The sequence below is a fragment of the Ammospiza nelsoni genome, chromosome 22 (assembly GCF_027579445.1).
Source record: "Ammospiza nelsoni isolate bAmmNel1 chromosome 22, bAmmNel1.pri, whole genome shotgun sequence".
NCBI lineage: Eukaryota > Metazoa > Chordata > Aves > Passeriformes > Passerellidae > Ammospiza > Ammospiza nelsoni.
This window is the reverse complement of record NC_080654.1, coordinates 5262617-5279022: the sequence shown is the minus strand read 5'-3', so window position 1 is coordinate 5279022 and position 16406 is coordinate 5262617. Positions and strand designations below refer to the sequence as shown.

General features: G+C 63.7%; 1 protein-coding gene across 1 annotated transcript; it reads right to left on the bottom strand.

The window, feature by feature from the left end:
- Positions 1–820: 820 nt before the first annotated feature.
- On the bottom strand, positions 821–14774 carry PHC2 (polyhomeotic homolog 2). Its single transcript, XM_059487658.1, has 15 exons — positions 14604–14774; positions 11681–11866; positions 11453–11611; positions 11304–11381; positions 11058–11219; positions 10423–10527; positions 10142–10355; positions 9386–9729; positions 8073–8232; positions 6530–6723; positions 4890–5019; positions 4668–4782; positions 3804–3945; positions 2653–2938; positions 821–1581 (listed from the first exon to the last, which is right to left on the bottom strand). The coding sequence occupies exons 2-15, from the start codon at positions 11822–11824 to the stop codon at positions 1427–1429; spliced, it is 2388 nt and encodes a 795-aa protein (XP_059343641.1). The 5' UTR covers positions 11825–11866; positions 14604–14774; the 3' UTR covers positions 821–1426.
- Between the last annotated feature and the right edge of the window lie 1632 nt (positions 14775–16406).

The window sequence follows — 16406 nt, the reverse complement described above, 5'->3', positions numbered from 1 at the left end:
GGGGAATTGTCCCCAATTTCCACAGGGACAGAGGTGGCACAGGGCTCCTGGTCCTGCTGGGGGTGTGGGTCACCCACTGTGGGGACACCAGCTCTGGGGACAGACTGGCCTGGGACACCTCACCATGGCCACAGCTCTGGGGACAGGTCACTCTGCCACCACTGCTGGGGACATTTCACTGCAGCCTGGGACACTTCACCATGGCGACAGCTCTGGTGAAACCTCACTGTGGCCACCTGGGGACCCTCCAGGACCCTGTCACCACCTCCAGGGACACCTCATGGTGGCCTCAGCTCTGGGCTCACCACAGAGCCTCAGGGACATGTCACAGTGGGCACCATCTCCATGGCCACCAAGGATATGTCACCACTGTGGCCACAGCTTTGGGACACCTCACCATTGTTCTAATCAGTGGTTGGGACACTCTTATCAACACCAGTGCTTGGGGACACTGCACCATGGCTGTGTCACTGCCACCAGCTCTGGGGACACCTCAGTACAGATGCTACATCCAGTGATGAGCTCCAGGGATGGCACAGCCCCGGGACATCTCCAGGGACAGGCCACCACCTCCCACCTCAGTGACCTGGGGACCCTGTGTCCCCCTAAGCCCTGGGGGTCACCTGGAGGTGTGGAGGGTGCCACTGTCACCACGGTGATGTCCCCACCTCCCAGCTGGGGGCAGGAGGGATGCCCAGGTCACACAAAATGTCCCCACTGCCCACAGAAGTCCCACCACCCACACATCCCTTAGTTTAGAACAGAAATTTGGAGGTGGGAAGTGAAGAAAACTGGGAGAGTCCCAGGTTTGATTTTTTTTTCAGTGTTTATTAAAAACAAAAACAAAAAACAGGAAAGGGGGGGTGGGACCATGTGTGGTTTTTTTCAAATTTTTTTTTTCCTTTTCTTTTCTTAAAAAGATCGTGCTGGCTGAGGGGGGAGTGGGGGGGTCCTTACCTGCCTGGGGGGGGACCCCCACCACTGTCCTCTGCTTGGGCACCCCCAAACCCAGCCCAGAGTGCGGGGGGTGTGTGTGAACGGGGGGGTGACGCCTCCTCCGCGCCCCCCACCTCTCCCTGACCCCTTTTGGGGGGCGTCCAAACCTCCCTGCGGGGGCCCCAATCCCAGCTGGGGGAGGGAGCACACGTTAAGGCAACAACCGTCCTGCTTGGCTCTGCTCGCCTGGGGGGGACACGGGGGGACACGTGGGGACCCCCCCTCCCTGCTGGAGAAGGGGGGATGACCCCCCCAAAGCTGGGTGAGGGGTGGGGGGGCTCTAGAGCTACGGGCTATTTACACCCCCCGGGGGGGCGGGGGGGGGCGGGGTGTGCTCACAAGTGTCTCCCCCCCCTTTGCCCCCTCCCCGGGGCCGCATTGGGGGGTCAGGGGTCCCCTGGGGGAAGTTGGGGTCCCGTGCCCTCGCCCCTCACGAGTCCTTGAGCATGTTGATGCGGGCGTAGATCTTGAGGGCGGGGCCCAGCTTGATGTTCATGGTGCTCATGAGATGATCCTCCTTGAGCAGCAGCAGCGCCTGCCCGTCGATCTCCTGCGTCCTGAACTCCTCGGCGATCTCCTGGCAGCCTGTGGGGAGGGGCAGCGTCAGCAAAGCCTCTCACAGCCCCCAAAAATACACCCAGAGGCTTCTCTGAGCTTGAATCTCCCTCACAGCCCCCAAAAATACACTCAGGGGCTTCTCTGGGCTTGAATCCCCCTCATAATCCTCAAAAATACAATCAGGGGCTTCTCTGGGCTTGAATCCCCCTGACAGCCCCCAAAAATACAATCAGGGGCTTCTCTGGGCTTGAATCCCCCTGACAGCCCCTCAAAAATACACCCAGAGGCTTCTCTGGGCTTGAATCCCCCTGACAGCCCCCCAAAAATACACTCAGGAGCTTCTCTGGGCTTGAACGCCCCTCACAGCCCCCAAAAACACACCCAGAGGCTTCTCTGGGCTTGAATCCCCATCATAATCCCCCAAAAATACACTCAGGGGCTTCTCTGGGCTTGAATCCCCCTCATAATCCTCAAAAATACACCCAGGGGCTTGAATCCCCCAAAAAATCTTATTTAGGAATCCGTATGTAAATAGCTTCCTCCAATTATCCTTTAGGTTTATTTGTAAGTCCCCATGCTCCCCTCAAAATATGAATGGGTTTCTAACTAGAATCCATCACCCCCTGCAAATATTTATGGGGTTATCTGTGAGTAAATCATCCCCCAAAAACAAAAAATCAGCAAATCATCCCCACAAAATTTATGGGATTATCTGTTTGTAAATCCTACTCTAAAATATGGGGTTCTCTGTGAATAAATCTCTCCCCAAAACCCCAACTTTGGGGTTGTCCTTGAGTAGATCAACACATCCTGAGGGACACAAATCCTCCCAAAACCACAGCGCTGGCTACCTCTGGTAGATCCCCACCCATCACAGGACATTCCTCAATCTTGAGCAGATTCCCCCATGAACACATCCCGAGGAACTCAAATCCTCCCAAAACCTCAGCACTGGCTATCTGTGGGTAGATCCCACCCATCCCAGGACATTCCTCAATCTTGAGTAGATCCCTCCTTGAACACATCCTGAGGAACACAAATCCTCCCAAAACTGGCTATCTGTGGGTAGATCCCCGCCCATGCCAGGGCATTCCTCACCCGGCAGCGAGCGGATGAACTCGTAAACGTCCTCCACGTTCCACTTGCTGGGCTCGCTGGGCAGGAAGCGGTGGCCGAGGCCGGGCAGGTCGCGCTCGGGCAGCTCCATGTCCCGCAGCTCCAGCTCCCGCTCCCCCTGCCGGCGCCGCGACGTGGAGGAGCTGGCCGAGATGGGCGACAGCGGCTCCTCGTAGCTGGAGTTGTCCGAGCAGCGGCTGGAATCCTCCTGGCTGTGGTTGAGCTGCAACGACGCCGTCACCGACCCCGCTGGGACAGACCCCGGGGGCTGCGGGGGCAGTGCTGGCCTCAGCACCGGCCCCGTGTCACCAACACTCAGGGACAAACCCCAGCCTCAGCACCCACCCCACATTCCCAAAATTCACGGACAAACCCCAGGCCCGGCATCTGCCCTGTGTCACCAACACTCAGGGACAAACCCCAGCCTCAGCACCCACCCTGTGCTCCCAAAATTTAGGGACAAGCCCCAGGCTGAGCACCTGCCCAATGTCACCAAAATTCAGGGACAAATCCCAGCCTCAGTGCCCTCCTTGTGTTCCCAAAACTCAGGGACAAACCCCAGGCTCAGCACCTGCCCCACGTCACCAAAACTCAGCGACAAACCCACCCCATGTCCCCCCAGCTGAGGGCAAAACCCGGCCTCAGTGCCCACCCTGTACCCCCAAAGCCAGGGACAACCCAAGGCTCGGAGCCCACCCAAAACTGGGGACAAATGCCAGCCCCAAGGCCAAACCCAGCTGGGGACAAGCCCTGCCCTCACTGCCCACCCTGTGTCTCCATAACTGGGGGTAAATCCTGTCCTCAGCACCCACCCTGTGCCCCCAAAGTCAGGGACACACCCAAGGCTCAGAGCCCACCCAAAACTGGGGACAAATGCCAGCCCCAAGGCCAAACCTGAGAGGGGACAAACCCTGCCCTCAGTGCCCACCCTGTGTCCCCATAACTGGGGGTAAATCCTGTCCTCAGTGCCCACCCTGTGTCCCCATAACTGGGGGTAAATCCTGTCCTCAGCACCCACCCTGTGCCCCCAAAGTCAGGGACACACCCAAGGCTCAGAGCCCACCCAAAACTGGGGACAAATGCCAGCCCCAAGGCCAAGCCCTGCCCTCAGTGTCCATCCCGTGTCCCCTCACCTGTTTCTTGCTGTCCTTGCTCAGGGGGGGCAGGGTCCCCTTGCAGCTGCGGCGCCGCCCGTGGGGGGGCCCTCCCGGTTTCTGCAGTTTGCTGCGGTCGGGGTGGAACAGCCCCACCCTCTTGGTGCAGCCCACGTTGTACCTGCATGGAGCAGGGGCATGAGGGGTCCCCACCCCACTGGGGGAACTCTGGGGGTACCTCTACCCCACCAAAGAGGAGGGGAAGGCTGGATTTTGGGGTTACCACAACCCCAAGCAGGTGGATTTTGGGGTTACCTCTCCCACGCTGAATGGATTTTCAGGTTACCTTTACCCTGGCAGGTAATTTCTGGGGCTACCTCCACTCTTGTCAAGGGTTTTGGGGTACCTCTACTCCACTGAAGAGGGTATAGATGGGTTTTGGGGTTACATCTGCTGTGTCAGGTGAGTTTTGGGGTTGCCTCTACCCTGGCTGAGTGGATTTTGGGGCTACCTCTATCCGGTTGTGGAGGGGCTGAGCAGATTTTGGGGTTACCTCTACCCTGCCATGAAGGGACAGCATGGATTTTGGGGTTACCTCTACGCCAGCAAGGAGGGATTGTTGGGTGGGTTTTGGGGTTACCTCTACCCTATCAAGGAGGGGTTGGGTGGGTTTTGGGGCTACCTCTACTCCAGCAAACAGGGGTGGGTTTTGGGGTTACCTCTATTCCAGCAAGCAGGGGTTGTGTGGCTTTTGGGCTTACCTCTGCCCCAGCAAAGAGGGATGGCATGGATTTAGGGTTGGGTGGGTTTTGGGGTTACCTCTATGCAGCAAGGAGGGATTGGGTGGGTTTTAAGGGTTATTTCTACCCTAACAAGGAGGGTTTGGGTGGGTTTTGGGGTTACCTCTTGGCACAGGCCATGGAGCAGAAGCGCTTGGAGCGCTTGAACTTGTAGGCGAAGTCAACGCGGCCGCAGAGCTCACACTTCAGCTTGGGGGGGTTCCCCTCCTCTTTGGATTCTGGGGGGCGTGGAGGGACACCCAGAGAGAGAAACCAGCCAGCTCAGCCGGGGGGGCACTCGGGGGGATCTCGGGGTTCAGGGGGGATCCCAGGGCCCGGGCGCTACCTTGCAGGTACGGCTCCTCCATGTCCGAGTCGGTGGTGGTGGTGTTGTCCTGTGCTGGCAGCTTGTCTGGCAGCAGCTCCTGTGCATACTGCTTGTGCAGGGCCCCCACCAGCAGCGAGGAGCGGCCCACCTGTGCAACACACCTGGCTGCACCTGTGCCCCAGGGAGCCCTGAGGGTGCCCACGGGGCTGGCACGGCCCATCCCACCCCTCACACCCAGGGATGGGGTGAGGACAGGTACCAGGGACAGCTCTGCACCTCCCTGGGCAACAAGGGTGGGGATCTGGGGTCCAGCTGTTGTTGGAGTGACCCATTCCTGACCCCTCAAATCCAGGAGCAAGGATAAGGAGAGGAGGGTACATTACCAAGAATGATTCTACCCCTTCCTGGCTGCTGAAGTGCTCAATAACACAGGCAAAGGTTTGGGGGTTCATCATTGTCAAAGTGACCCACTCCCAATCCCCAAATCCCAACGCCCCTTTCCCAATCCCTCAGCTCCAGGTATGATACTGGAACAGCTCTGTTTCTTCCCAGATGATGGAAATGCTCAATGAGATGGGTGAGGATTTGGGGACTCAGGATTGGGCATCCCATTCCCAACCCCACCTTCCCAACCTCTCAGCTCCAGGAATGTTACTGGAACAGCTCTGTTTCTTCTCAGATGATGGAAATGCTCAATGAGATGGGTGAGGATTTGGGGACTCATAATTGTCTGGGCATCCCATTCCCAGCCCCCCAAATCCCAACCCCACCTTCCCAGTCTCTCAGCTCCAGGAATGTTACTGGAACAGCTCCGTCTCTTCCTCAATGCTCAATAACATGGGTGAGGATCTGGGGGCTCATGATTGTCTGGGCATCCCATTCCCAATCCCTCTTCCCAATTTCCCACATCCAGGAACAAGGACAGGTGCAGGGGATGCATTACTGGAAATGGCTCAGCCCCGTCCTGCACAATAAGGAACTCAAAAATGTGAAGATTTGGGGATTCACAGCAATGTGGATGCCCCATTCCCAACACCCCAAATTCAGGAATGAGGGTGCACAGAAATATTCATTACTGGGAATGATTCTGTCCCTTCCTGGATGACGTCCTCGATGAAATGGGTGAGAATTTGGGGCTTCACGGTGCTGGGTGCTCCATTCCCAACCTCCCAAATCCAGGGCAGGGACATCGGGATACATTACTGGGAAGGGCTCAGCCGCTTCCCAGATGACAAAATACTCGGTAACGGGATAAACCACAGGGATAAACCATGGAGAGCACCGGGAGCAGCTCAGCCCTTTCCCAAATGACAAACACTCGGTAACGGGATAAGCCACGGGGATAAACCACGGAGAGCACCGGGAGCAGCTCAGCCCGTTCCCGGATGACAAAACACTCGGTAACGGGATAAACCACAGGGATAAACCACAGGGATAAACCACGGAGAGCACCGGGACCAGCTCAGCCCTTTCCCAGATGACAAAACACTCGGTAACGGGATAAACCACAGGGATAAACCACGGAGAGCACCGGGAGCAGCTCAGCCCGTTCCCGGATGACGAAGCAGGGATGGATTTGGGGGTTCAGGCCTGACCGTGTACCCCATTCCCCCCGCCCCAAAGGCCAGCCCCGGTCCCGGTAGACTGGGATACGTTACCGGGAAGGGCTCGGCGCCCTCCTGGATGACGAAGCCCTCGATGACGTGCGTGAGGATCTGGGGTTTCACGATGGCCTGGGGCGGTTTGTTCTCACCATTGTGGGGGGCGGCGCCGGCGACGGTGGCGGCAGCGCTGCCGGAGCCCGAGGTCATCCCGGGAATGCGGGGCTGCGCATGGAGGCGCTCGGGGGGCTCTGGGGACAGCGGGGCACACGCGGTGAGCGGCGAGGGGCGGGCGCTGACGCCGCCGCTGACGCGGGGCCGCGATTTCCATACAGCTGGAACGGGGAGCAGCTGCCGCCGCTCCCAGCGCCGCCCAGCCGGCCCCGGGGGGTGCCAAAGGGGGGAAAGGGCCCCCAAAATACCCGCGGGGCTCCGGGCACAGCCGCGGAGCGCGGAAGGAGCGGGGCAGCCCCGGCGCGGCGCTGGGAGGCACCGGCCAGGCCGCGGCTGCCCCGGCGGGGCTCGGTGCGCGGCGGAAAGCCCCGATGTGCCCCAGAAAGGCCCCAACAGGGCTCGATCCGGCCCGGAAAGCGCCGATCTGCCCCAGCACAGCCCAGAGAGGCCCGAACCGCCCGCTCAGGCCGCGGCACATCCCGGTACCGCCGGGCAGGGCCCGATCTGCGCCCGTGAGATCCCAGCACAGCCCCGCGGAGCCCGCTGGCCCCGGCCCAGCCCGCCCGGCCCCGCTCCTCTCCAGGCCGCCCCGGGCCGCGCGGACCCCGGCACCCCCATCACCTTTGTCCGGCGGCGGCGGCGGCTCCCGCTGCCCCCGCCCCTCCCTCGCCCGGGCCGCGGGGCCGGACCGGGGCCGGGGGCGGATGCGGAAGTGAGGTCAGAGCCGCCGCCGCCGCCGCCCCGGGCCGGGCCTGGCCGCCGCGGTCGGCGCTCACTCACCGGGCGCTCAGCGGGTCGGGGGGGGCCATGGCGGGGGGCCCGGGCCGGGGCTGCGGCGGGAGCGGCGCCGGGAGCGGGGCCAGGGCCGAGCGGGGACAAAGGCGGCGGCGGGGGCGGGGCCTGCCGAGGACACGCCCCCGCGCGCCCATTGGCGGGCGCTGCCGCCGCGCGCGCCCGGAGCCTCGGACACGCCCACCCAAACAAGGCGCCTCCTCCCGCGCCCCCGCCACGGGGGGCGGGGCCTCGCTCCATAAGGGGCGGGACTGCACGGGCGCGGACACGCCCCCACATCGGTTGCACCCCGACGCAGCCGGGGGGGGAGCCTCCAGACGTGGACACGCCCCCAGCCCGCGCGCCACTGCCGCGCCTACAGAAAGGGGCGTGGCTACAGCCCCGCCCCTCGGGTGCGCTCTGTGCATGAGCGTGGCGCGCATGCGCCCCCTAGCGGCAGCGGCGGGCGCCGCACCCGGCCCGCAGGCCCGGGCTCAGCGAGCGCCCCTCAGCGCTGCCCGAGCTCCCCTCAGGGCTCCCGCAGCCCCGCCCGAGCTCCCGCAGCTCTGCCCGGCCTCACCGGCCCCCGCTGCATGCGGGCTCGGGGTGCAGCACCCCGCGAGTGGGTGCCCGTGGGAGCGGGGCGGGCGCTTACCGTGCGTGAGGGGCCGCTCGCCCTCGGGGGTGTCGGGGCCCGGGGGGGCGGCGGGCGGCGAGAGGGCGGGGGGCTGCGGCGGGGCGGCAGGCGGGCTCTCGGCGCTCCTCGGCACGGGCAGCGGGTCCCGGCGGGCGCCCTCGGGGACCCCGAGGGACGGCTGTGGCGGCAGGGACACGCGTGGGGCAGGGTCAGGTGTGCACACGCGCGGGCCGGGGTCAGGTGTGCACACGCACGTGCGGGGCTCGGGGCAGGTGTGGGTGCGGGTGGCACGGGGCCATGCACCTGCACGACTGGAGGGTGCACACTGTCCATGGGTCACACAAGCATGTGCCTAGAGCGGGCATGCACATGCAAACACGTGTGTCACAGATGGGCACGCGTGTACAGACACACCTGATCTGCATTTGCACATGTGTGCGAGGAGCCTGTACACACCTCCACAAACACACACGTGCACGGGGCTGACACACACACACGCACAGGCCAGACACACATGGGTCAAGCACAGGTGCACACACATGCCAGGCAAGCACATCTGCACTCGTGTGCACACACATGCAGGGAGCAGACACATGCACATATGCACACATGCACGTGCATGCATCTGGCAAAGCTGTGCACACACACGTGTGTGGGTCCAGGACACACATACAAGATCAAACACATGCACACACACATGGATCAGCCACATGCTCCTCCTGTCACAGCACCAGGTACACACGGCCACCAAAGTGCCACGGATGGGGCAAAGCTGTGCACAGGTGTGCATGGAGCAGGCACACATGTGCAGCGTGGCCCGAGCGTGCACACCTGTACACCTGCACACTGATGTCACAGCTGGGCCCCCATGCACATTTCAGGAACACACACGTGTGCAGGGACTGTGCACTTGCACACCCACACGCGTGTGCACACAGCTGACACCCAGCACCCCCCACTCCCACTCCCGTGCCCCCATTCCTCCTTCCCTCCCTCCACCAAGGGGCTTGGGGGACCCTCACTGTGAGGGTTTGGGGGGAGGCTTTGGGGGATGTGTGGGGACCCCTCCTGATGCAGGTTTGGGGGAGATGTGGGGGCTCCTCCTGATGCAGGTTTGGGGGAGATGTGGGGGCCTCTCCTGATGAAGGTTTGGGGGAGATGTTTGGGGGTCCCTCCTGATGAAGGTTTGGGGATCCCTCCTGATGCAGGTTTGGGGGGATGTTTGGGGGCACCTCACTGTGAGGGTTTGGGGGGAGGCTTGTGAAGGCTTTGGGGGTTGTGTGGGGGCCCCTGATGATGAAGGTTTGGGGGGAGATGTGGGGGCCCCTCACCGTGGGGCCGGCGGGCTGCAGCTGCAGGATGACAGCCGAGGCGTGCTGGAACTTGCGGGGGGCAGCGTGGCAGCCGGGGTGCCCGTTGGGGGGGCCGCCCTCGCCCCCCGCCCCCTGGGGCACCCCCGTTTTGGGCTGGGGGCCCGGGCCGGGGCTGGCAGGGGGCAGGGGCTGGAGCTGGGGGGTGCTGGGGGGGCCCGAGGGAGGCTGCCCACGGGGACCCAGCTGCTGCTGCTGCTGCTGCTGCTGGATGACGAACTGCTGCTGCTGCTGCTGCGGCGGCTGCGGCTGCATCGGCTTCGGCGGCTGCTGCAGGAACTGGGGGGGCTGCAGCGGGGCGTAGGCTGTGGGGACAGCAACGGGGACAGAGATGCCCCTGAGCACCACGGGACCCACGCCCAGCAGGCTGCTGCTCACTCTGTGTCTGTTCCCTCTGGTGCCCTCGGACAATGAGCTCTGCCAGCTCTTGCGGGAAGCTGCACTCAGGTGTCCCCAGTTTTGGGAGCCATGGCAGTGCAGCACCCCAGGCTCCAGCACTCCACGGCGTCCCCTGGCTCACACCCTGACTGCCCCAGCCCCCTGGGATCCTATGGGTGCTGAGACCCTCCCGAGCGGGGCCCAGTGAGGGGATGGAGGTCCCAAACACAGACAGTGACAGCTGCAGGACACACCAGCGTGGGCCACCACCGGTGTCAGAGCGAACAGCCCGTGACTCCCCAGCACCCCGGGGTGTCCCTCCCCGGAGCAGCCCCTTACCTGGGGTGACGAGCGGGTGGGTGGCAGCGGGGGCGGCGCTGCGGGCCAGGCCATGGGCGCGGCCCTCGTGCCCCTCGGCCTTTTTGAGGTGCTCGGCGGGGGGCTCGGGCGGGGGCCCCCGGGGGGGGCAAGCCCGGGGAGGGGCACCCCCGGGGGGCTTCATGGCCAGGGCAGGGAGGTGGGGGCCGGCGGGGCGCAGGGCCAGGCTGTGCACCTGCAACGGCAGCGGGTCAGGGGTGCCGGGGCAGGCTCTGGGGGCTGCCAGGGGTGGGGACACTCACCTGAGGGGTGCTGGGTGGTGGGGCAGGTGGCGGGGCCGGCGGAGGGGCCGGCGCAGGGCTCTCGGGCCGGACAGCGCTGACGGGGCCCGTGGGTGTGAAGATGAGCTGGGGACAGGGAGAGTGGGTGCACGGCTCACCGTGTCAGGGGTGGCACACCCTGTGTGTGTCCCTCCTCTGTGCCCCTACAGGGTGGCACATGGGTATCTCTCTATCTATGTAGGGTAGGAACAGTGTGGGGGAGGGCACCCTATAGGGTCCCAACGTCCCCCCAAAGGCAAAGAGCACCTGCTTGAGTACCCCCAATGGAGCTCTGGGTGCCCTGTGGGGTCTGGGCATCCCAGTGGGATGGGGTTCACCCTATATAGAGGCTGAATTCCCTCAGCTGAGTGAAGGCACCCCATGAAGTCTACACGCCCCACAGCAGGGTGACAGGCACCCTGTGGGGTCCTTGGACCCCCAGTCAGGTGGGGGGCACCCCATAGACTCTGAGCACCCTACGGATTCCCCATGGGTCCCAGGCATGCCATGCAATGAGCACCCCTCCAGTGTCACAGCCACGTGCCCTTTGTGGGTCCCGTCACCCCACAACAGGATGATGGGCACCCCAATGGTCCTGGGTGCAGCCCCACCCTTACCATCTGTGCCCGCAGGTACATCTGGGCCTGGCTGGCGGTGAGGGCGGGCGAGGCAGTGTTGCCCAGCAGCACGGCCTGCTGAGCGATACCCGACGCGCCGGGCCCCACGCTCTGCGCCCGGTTCAGCAGCTGCGCCGCCGCCGGCGACGTCGCCAGGTTGATCTGCAACGGGCACCAGGACAAGGTCGGGGTGCTGGCACGGGTGGGCACGGTGGCTGGGCGGGTGCCAGAGGCCGAGGGACTCACCGTGGGCTGCTGCGCCGGGGCTGCCTGGGTGCCGTTGCCCCCCGAGGAGCTGCTTTGCCGGTTCGCCGCCAGGCTCGCCTTGGGGGAGAGCCGAGGGTGAGGGCTGTGCCAGCCCCGAGCCACCCCCCGTGCCCACGGGGCGCCCGTACCTGCTGCACAGCGGCCAGGCTCTGGAGCTGGGCGCTGGTGAGGTGCTGCTGCTGGAGCGCGGCCGTCTGCAGCATGAGGTGCTGCTGCTGAGCCGCGTACATCTGCTGCAGGTACTGCGCCGCCGTGTTGGGCTGCCGGTGCAGCGCCTGCTGGATCACCTTTGGGGAGGAAATGTGGCCACGACCCCCCCGGTGCCCCCCAGCCCCCGGGTGTCCCCAGCCCCGTACCTGCACGGTCTGGCGGTCGGGGATGCCGCTGTAGACGGAGATCTGGGGCCCGGCGGGGCGCGCGGCCGCGCTGCTGGCGGGCGCCGGGGCCGCGCTGCCGGCGCTGCTGGCGGGGGCTGGGGCCGGGAGCTGCTCATTCTCCATGGCGGGGCCGGGCCGGGCCGGTGCAACGGGGTCAGACTAGAGCTGGGGAGGAGAACACAGTGAGGGGAACCATCGTGCTGGAAGCACAGAGGAGGAGGAGGAAGAATGATGGGAGACGCTGTGCTCATCCTCCTCCACTAAAGTAAAGTCAGTGCCCCAGGGAAAAAGGGGAAAGGGAGCACGGACAGAACAGAGGAAGTATGGACAGAGGGAAGGCTGGAAGGCAGAGAGATGGAGGGGAGGAGGTAGGGATGGACAGAAGGATGGCCTGGAGGAAGAGAGGGATGAAGCGATAGACAGGAAAGGAAATGAGGAATGGAGGGAAGTAGGAAAGAGATGAATGGGGAGAAGGAAATGAGGGGAGGAGAGGAAGGAAAGAGAGAAACCCAGGGAGTTATGGAACTAGGAAAGGGTAGAAGGACAGAAAGACAGAGAGAATGAAACAGGAGAAGGAAAGTGACAAATGGAAGGATGGATGGGCAAAAAGGAACATAGAGGGGAGGAGGCAGGATGGACATAAGGACAGAGAGAAGTAAGTAAGGAAGAAGAGACAGGAAGGACAGGAAATAGAAAAGGAAGGAGAGGTCAAGGATGGAAGGCAAGGACAAGGAGGGGTCAAGGATGGAAGGAAGGATGGACAAGAGGACAGACAGAATAAATGACAGACAGAATGACAGCTCTGAGAACAGAAGGAAGGAATGATGGATGGATGGATAGAAAGATGGACAGAATGAGGAAAGGATCCGAGGATGGAAGGAAATGCTGAAAAAAAGCAGGAAAGTCATGGACAGAGGGAAGGAGGGAAGAACAGAGCAAACAGGAGGGAGGAAGTATGGACAGATGGAAAGACACAAAAGGGAGGAAGGGATGGAAAAAAGGCTGGATGGACACAGGAGAGGGATGCAGGGATGCAAGGAGGAACGGACAGAGGAAATGGATGAGGGATGAATGGATGGCAGGAGTGGGACAGACAGCATGACAGGACAGGAGGAGGATGGGGACAGTGCTGTGGGGGCCAGAGAGGGGGGTTTGTGGGTGCCACCTCTGTCACCACGGCCACTGTGGTGGCCATGACACTCCATGGTCACCAACAGCCACCCACGGCCACCACACTCCACCCATGTCACCTGTTTGAGCCCCTGCAGCGCCACCACAGCGGGACCAGGGACAACAGTGTGTGACACTGCAGACTATGGACAGCAGCCACTGAGGGTGGCCTTGGTCACCATGCCAAGCACGGCCCCATCAGGCCATGCCAGCCTGGCACAGCAGGGACGTGGCAGCAGTGATGTCCTGGCCTCGTCCCCTGAGACGCCACTGTGGCAGAGCACAGGGTGGGACAGCCACGTGTCCATGTGGCCTGTGACACTGCCCACCCTCAGCTCTGCATCCGTGGCACGCTCACCCTCAGCTGGAGAGGCTCTGGGCACCTTTTCCCACCCAACAGCCACACACCTGCTTGTCCTGCTCTGGTGGCATCGAGGTGACACGGGGTCACTGCAGTGACTGACACAGAGGGACCACACCAGGCCCACCTGGACTCAATCCCCCAGGGGTGGGCAAAGCCCCCCACAGCTCCCACCCACACCAAACCCCACCAGGGAATTTGGGGTGTCACATGGGGGTCACCTCACTTTTGACCCAGAGGTCAAACCCCCAAACCATTCCACCCACCCAAAATAACAAAAAAAGGGAAGATTTTGAGCACTGCTGGGACCCCAGCACTGCTGGGGTGGGGGAACATGGGGAGGTCCCACAGCCAGGACAGGAAGAGCTGGAATTGCCTGAGCTGAGCCCAAAATGGGGGGGCAAACGATGAGGGGGTAGGGAATGGGGACACAGAGAGGTTGTGGGATTAGAGGGGGAAGATGGGACAGTGAGCAGCAGCATGGAGCAATATGGGGGTTCAGATTAAGGGGGGATGCAAGGAACTGGTGAGGGGTGGGATATGGTGGGAAGGTGGGATAGAAAAGAGAGGGGTCAGATAAAAGAGCAGGGATTGGAAAATGATGATGGGGTGGGAAAAATAATAAGAGGAAGCAAAAGCAGAGAAGGGGGTGCAAAATAATGGGAAAAAGGGGAAAACACTAATGACAGGGTTGGATAGAAGTGAGGGAGGTCAGATATTACACTGGGGGGCAGAGGTAACAGCAAGCACTGGAATATGATTGATAAAATAATAATAAAGGGGTGCAGGACAGGGAGCAGCAGGATATGACACAGGGAATGATAAGGGGGTGCAGAATAAGAGAGGGGATGCAAGATCCTGGTGAGGGGTGGAAAACACTACTGGGGTGGGATAGAAAAGAAAAGAGAGGGTCAGATTTAATAAAGGGGGAGTCAGATAAAACAGCAGGGACTGGAACATGATGGTGGGGAGTGGGAATAATACTAACGGTGCAAAATCAGAAAAGGGGGTAGGAGGTGGGGAGTGGGACATGATGGCAAGGGGGTCAGACATAGTATAGGGGGCCAGAGATAACACGGGGGCACTGGAATATGATGGTGGGCGGTGGGCAATAATAACTGTAATAATAATAATAACAAGGGAGTCCAGAACCAGAGGAGGGGGCAGGAGAAAGGGAAGGAGGGGAGACACGGATGGGGTGAGAAATGGGGGCTCCACGGGGGGCGGGGAGCGGCGGGGGCCACGGCCCCGGCTGGGGAAACTGAGGCACGGCGGGTGCGCATGCGCGGCCCCCCCCTCCCCTCAGCCAGCCCCCCCCTCCCCGGCCCAGACAAAGCCGCCGGGGCCCGGTAGCGGCGGCACGCGCGGTACCTGCGGGCCGGGCCGGGCGAGGCGGAGGCGGCGGGCGGGCTGTGCCATGGCCCGGGGGGCGCCGGGGGGTCCCGGAGCGGGGGTTGCGGGGATCCCGGGGGTCCCGGCGGGGCCGGGCCGGGCCCGCTCCCTCCTCCCTCCCTCAGGCGGCGGCGCGGCGGCGGCGCGAGGCCATCGCTCATTTGCATTCCTGCGCGCGTCACGTGGCGCCGCCCGGCCAATCGCCGCCCCGCCCGCCCCGCGCGCCCCGCCCACCGCGCGCCGCGCGCCCGCTGCTCGCGCTCGCCATGGCAACCCCGCTGGGGGGGGCGGGGGGGAGCGGGGTCGCCATGGCAACGGGGAGAGGAGGGGGCGCGGATGGGCCCGAGGGGAGCGGGCCGGGACCGGGACCGGCGGGGCTCGGCAGCGGGGAACCACGGAGATCCGCCCGGCCGTGCTTCCAGGAGCCATCCCGGGGCTGCCCCGAGTCAGGCCCGGCGGGGCGCTGCGGCCTGGGGATGCTGGCGGCAGTCCCTGCTGTCACCGGGGGTCGCCCGGGGTCACCCGGAGGATGCTGAGAGCCGCTTCGGGCGACAAGACGCAGCGTGGAGTTGATGGCAGCGGTCACCGCTGTCGCACGGGGTCGCTCGAGTCAGCCCGGCGCTGCCCCGGGCGGGATGCGGCTGCCTGGGTACGGTGGCACCGCCGCCGGGGTCACCCGGGGCCACCCGGAGGATGCTGAGGGCACACACCGATCAGTGCCACCCGTGCCCGGTGCTTCCTGCGGGGATGCTGAGGGCACACACCGATCAGTGCCACCCGTGCCCGGTGCTTCCTGCGGGGATGCTGAGGGCACACACCGATCAGTGCCACCCGTGCCCGGTGCTTCCTGCGGGGATGCTGAGGGCACACACCGATCAGTGCCACCCGTGCCCGGTGCTTCCTGCGGGGATGCTGAGGGCACACACCGATCAGTGCCGCCCGTGCCCGGTGCTTCCTGCGGGGATGCTGAGGGCACACACCGATCAGTGCCACCCGTGCCCGGTGCTTCCTGCGGGGATGCTGAGGGCACACACCGATCAGTGCCACCCGTGCCCGGTGCTTCCTGCGGGGATGCTGAGGGCACACACCGGCCGGTGCCGCCCGTGCCCGGTGCTTCCTGCGGGGATGCTGAGGGCACACACCGGCTGGTGCCGCCCGTGCCCGGTGTTTCCCGGGACCGGTACCGGCAGGAGGTACCGGGTGGGCAGCACCGGCCCCGGAGCTGTCGGGGTTGGCATTCCCGGAGGTGCCCATGGTCGTTACCGATGGCTGCAGCGGGGAGGGGGTGGCACCGATCCCCGGTGCTTCCCGTGTTGTCCCGGGCATGCTCAGGGTCGGCGCCGCCAGGAGAGGGTGGCACTGGTGCCCATGCCCTCGTGGGTCACTCGCGGCCACCAAAGCCCCCCCGAGCTGGGGTCCGTGCCCCCCTAGGACACTCGGGGTGTCCCCAACCCAGCTGGCCATGCAAGGACAGGATCTGCTCCCGGCACCGGGGTCACCGGGAGGGGACATGGAGGGACATTCCCCTGTGTGTCATGCTGGGAACACTGAGGGGGATATGGGGGGACACTGAGCAGTCAGGGGGGGCTTTAAGGTGTGTTAGGGGGCTGTGAGGGCTCTGGGGCAGACTGAGGGGCTGTAAGGGCTACGGAGAGGAGTTGGGGGGCCATAGGGGGCACTGAGGTGGGGGGGGACCCCAGGGAAGCGTACTGGGAGCACTGGGAGGGATCAGGGGGACACTCAGGGGCTGCACTGGGGGGCCATGGGGGCACTGGGGGGCTG